Here is a 5,000-nt window from a genome sequence, read left to right as displayed (position 1 = left end):
TAATAGTATTTATTTGTTAAACATAAAAGTTTCACAAAAGAAAAATGCTTGGCAAGTATTTACTCAACCGAGTACTTAATATAAACCATGTTACTAATTTAAACGCAAACAAAATCAAACCCGGCTGTTTCAAAAATTGATAAATATAAAATTATACCTAAATAATGTTAACAAACATCCTACATGTAAAATACATAAATATGCTTTGGTTAAGTATTGTTCATATAATATAAATAGGTTAGATGTGAACAATCATTTATGTCCTGTAAGTGCAAACTTAACATCTTTAGGGGGTATAGTGGTCTACGTTATAGTGTGTAAACTACCCATTAACCTGGCCAGTCACTGTAAATAACTACCGCTTCACCTGATTGAAATCAATAACGGCTAGTCGCTGATATACTTAAAACAAATGTATAAGACAACTTCAGAAAATTCTGCCTTCTCATTAGACAAAATAAAATGTTGACCACTAAAATGTTTACAAACATCCCCTTGGATGTAAATTATCATAACTCATTAACTATAAATACTATTAGGGCGTTCATTTATTAGCGAACTATGGAGATGGACTATTTATTAAATAGAACAAAAATACGTTTCAGTTTGAACCTATTTATGAAAGTTAATTTCGCCACCCATAAATATCGTCTTATATTTAAAGTACGCTTAAAGCGCTTAAACCTGTCACAAACAAATTCTGTAAGTGGCATTTAAAGATAACAGTTCCATTTAAGCCAAAAATATCTCAAGCTGGTTAATTTTCTTCTGAATAAAAGTTATCAGTTTCATATAACAATTTTTCAAAATGTTTACTTAATATGTGTATAAGGTACATAGATCTAAAGCGACACGATCTAAATTTAGCTTTAACTGTCTTTGGTGTAAGGTAAATCAAACATATTGTTTACTTAACACCAAATTGTTTTAGCTCGATTGCGGAGGGAATTGTAAGCTGTCGCTAGTATGAAAACAAATCAACTGTCCCCAATTACTTAATATGACACTCAAAATCAATACATACACATTTATAACAAACATAGATTTTGAGTGGTAAACCTTTAATTACTTGCTAAATAATGTATTTATGGAAAAAAATAAATAACTATGGTTAACCAGATTTGAACCGTGTACTTAATAGCTGAAACTGCAAAAATATTAAATGATTGGTGAGTTCTAAAATATTTATGGTGATTTACTATCGTCTCATAAGGCAGAACCACCGTGTTTTCTGCACTTTTCTTTCAAATTAAACACTGTATCCTTCATTAGAACTATTGTTTTCAACTTTTATTCATCCTTTTTGGTATGAACAATTTTATTTATTGTGGTAAATCTTATTTTGGAGTTAAAGAGTGCATCTTTAAACAAGTGAAAGACCCTTATAACAGGATTAGGCTACGCTTACAATATTTGTGTTGGTATAATTCGTGGAGTATTCTTATTTTGAAGAGTACATGTATTAAGACTTGCATTTAAACGAAGATATTTTAGGATAATCACGAGAATATAGGTATTTTTATTTCGTATTTTAGTTAAATGAAATAATAAATTTGCTTTTTTTTGGAGAAATTGGGGCGTTATGTTCAATTTCAGTGACAAGAGAACGTTTTTTTTGTAGGGACTAGAGTATGAGCTACCATTTGGGTGAGAGGTGGGTATTCTGATGGCTTATGGCAACTATTAAAATAATTTCGATGGAAAACCAAATTTCGAAATATCACTGAACAAGGACATATATTCACCATGTGGTTTGCCAAAAGTGTGGCGATATTTGTGTTTACTGTATATATGTGAGTGGTTGTGAGTGTATTTGCAGAGGCACGGCTTGTTATGTAAAAAGTGTTTAATCTACTCTCCAGGCCTCTATTTAATTCAGCCGACCAATCTAATTAAATACTTACACAGATAAATGATTTGATGCGACCCAGTTGCATAAATATTCATTTTGTGCGATAACATACTAACAATCTTTAAGTGCTTAGTGGTCTGCATTATAGTGTGTAAACTACCCACTAACTGGGGCAGCCACTGTTTATATATATCGCTTCACCTAATTAAAATCTAAAAAAAAGGCTGACTGCTGATTTAGTGATTTAAATGTATTGGAAAACTTAAGAAATACTGCCTTCTCATTGGACAAAATATAATGTTGACCACTTATAATGTATTGTAGCGAATTATAAATAAGAAGGAATGTCATTCAAATATGCGAAGTTTTAAAACGAAGTTGTGTAAAACTATACAATATCAAAAAAACATTTGACCTAAGACTAGGTTTAGAGATTGAGAACTTTGTCAAGATCTTAAATGAATCTTTTGATTGAAATGTTTACCATAATGGATGAGTTCAAGTTTATCTTTGTGAATGGAATGAATACTCTATTGTACCTAAGTCTTACGTATTGAAGAGATCCATTTACGTTATGCCTTTACTTTGCCGATAAGAAGTGAAGAATATGTTTCTTTAGTGAGTTTGTAAAGATAATCAATGTTTAAGAATATGTCAAAAGAATAAACAACATTGAAAGACATTATTTCAAAAGATTGTATGAGACAAAAAGTATTTAACATTCTAGTTTTTAACTGTTTTGCACCCGCTACCCGAGTTATTGTATTTATACACGAATGCGAAGCGAAAGCGCATAATTTCAATCACGAGAGTACTGGGCATAGCTAATGTAATGTACCAAACTGTCAATGGCAACGTTCAATAACCATCATGAGTATAATGAACATTACTCGAATTTATCGTCATGCAACTTATTGCACGATACGAGCTCCGCCTACTGGTTACCGTTCCGATATGAGAATCCATGAACGTATGAAAACAAAGAAAGTGCTTTCGCATTGAGAATGACACCTGCATTTGCAGCCAATGAAAATGCAGTTAGATAAACTTTAGAGTGCAAAGCTTAATCATTAAGAAATTTATATTTTGCGGGTGTTTTAAGGTTCGCCCCCCTGACATTTATCCGATACACAATTGCTGCGTCAGTTTTTGCTTTGATAATATTTTAGCCTATGAGGTTGTATTCTAAGACAGTGAGATAACCTTATTAAGAAGGGCTCGTTCGCTACGCTCACTCTGTCCATTCTTAATCATTAAAATATACCTTCATATAATCTAACTATTAAATAGTACCAAACACAGTGGTTTCAGGATAGGTGGGCGATAAAGGGCCTTAATTGTACTCTTGGGAAAAAACTAAAATCAAATTTTATGCAAACTGGCAGATATATGGTAACTAGAATTGCATAACCATTAAAAACAATCAATTCGATCAATCCGAATCTTGACACTCATATGAGTACAAATATTACCGTTGCATGTGATTTGGGACTTCAACAAATTGCATGTTGTCAGTGTTTACACATTTATAGTTCTGATTTATGTGTCAGGGCTTATAAAATAGCATTCTTTTTTGTTTTTGTTTTTCCAAGTCCCACTTAGGTCCGAAATCGCTCACCTATCATTAAATAACAGATATTCAAATCAAGACAACCAACACACGTGATTTGAATAATTATGTGCATCATAGTGTATACTTTTTACGCAGTGTTGCAACTACCTTTTCCTTTGCAGAATAGTTAGTAATAACTTTCGCAACATTTTCCACAGCGTTATCCTTTTCACATTTTTCCTCTGACACTTTTGACCTTGACTCTACCGGTTCTTTCGGCGTTTCCGCTTCAATGATTTCACCTTCACTCTTTTCAAGGTCACTAATAGTCTTATCTGAATTAGACATAGTTGTATCACTCTTTGTCAGTGATGACTCTGAGTTATCCGTACTCAATACATTGACTTCAATTGTCTCCACATTATCCTGTTTGTCATGCATTGTACGGTTTCCTAGCTCTGTCACATTCGACCTTGACCTTGTCTCGTTGGTATCCATTGACAACGGACTACGCTCGTTTAATACTCGGCTTTCATTGGTGTTCCCAGCGCGCGGAATAACACTAATCAATGATTTACCTCCACAACAAAACATTTCTTACTTCGGTTTCATTTTCAACGTGGGAACTGTGTGTGTTTAATAGCATGCTTTGTGCTAAAATTTAAATCACTTCTCTACATTACGTAGAGTGAAATGTTGAGAATATGACAGACTACAAACTTGAAATGTGTCATTAATTATTGCACTGTCAGATAATCGTTTAAAAAAATCCGGAACGAAAACGTTTTATAACCATTCCGACATATTTGTTTTTCTTTTCATCATTTCTGTCCCGTAAAATAATAGTGTGCTTTTTTTAATTAACTTTATTCTTAAATCAGCCATACAACTACTGTATTTCGTTCAATATGTTTAAATCTCTGCCATGTTTAAATACCTTTCGCAAAACTCAAAGATAAGCACTTTCCAAACTGAAGCCAAAGTAAATCATACAATCTCATTCTAAGATTAATGACTAATTAAGACACATCATTTACAACCAAAGTAATACAAACCTTATTAAGATAGCAAAATCCTTATAAAATCCTTTTAATTCTATCAATTTACAAGCAAAGTAATACAAACCTTATTTAGATAGCCAAAATCCTTATAAATCTATCAATGTTTTGTTTAAATACTAACACTTTTGTAGACAAAAAAGATTTCATATTTTTACTTCCCCCTTATCGGTAGACTGCTACCCTGTTCATCGGTTCAATGATTGATATTTGATTTATTGCATTTGGTATTGACAATATACAAGTGGCTTACAAATTCACAAGCATTTGAAGTCATATCGTTTATCTAACAGTCGTGATATTTTAAATGGTATTCAAGTCCCAAATTAAGACAGAAATATGAATGATATGTTTACTTATTATAATGTGTAAAACGTATGATTGGATTACAGACTATTAAAATAACTTTATTCAACTTTCAATTTCATAAAAAATTGTAAATAAATTCGTATATTTTATTTAAAAAATAGTTTAAGCACATCTGTCGTGTGTTTTTTTTAATATATCCTTAAAATTGTTTTTTTAAAACAGTCACTCG

The 5,000-nt window shown here is 31.8% G+C and overlaps 1 protein-coding gene across 6 annotated transcripts in view; it reads right to left on the bottom strand.

Annotated features, from left to right (window-relative positions):
- LOC128203257 (lim and transglutaminase domain protein ltd-1-like) overlaps positions 1-5,000 on the bottom strand; it is a 27,195-nt gene that overhangs the window by 21,710 nt on the left and 485 nt on the right. For 2 of the 6 annotated variants that reach the window (XM_052904586.1, XM_052904588.1), the window contains exons 2-3: positions 4,530-4,646; positions 3,573-4,231 (exon numbers count right to left, since the gene is read on the bottom strand). In XM_052904586.1, the coding sequence (XP_052760546.1) occupies positions 3,573-3,998 (426 nt within the window). In that variant the 5' untranslated portion in view covers positions 3,999-4,231; positions 4,530-4,646. Of the gene's footprint in view, positions 1-3,572; positions 4,232-4,529 lie in introns of all 6 variants that reach the window. The other 4 variants (XM_052904589.1, XM_052904587.1, XM_052904584.1 and 1 more) reach the window with 4 other exon arrangements.

Source organism: Mya arenaria, chromosome 9 (genome assembly GCF_026914265.1).
Source record: "Mya arenaria isolate MELC-2E11 chromosome 9, ASM2691426v1".
NCBI lineage: Eukaryota > Metazoa > Mollusca > Bivalvia > Myida > Myidae > Mya > Mya arenaria.
Note: the sequence above shows the minus strand (reverse complement) of the source record. Positions and strands in the feature narration are given on the sequence as shown.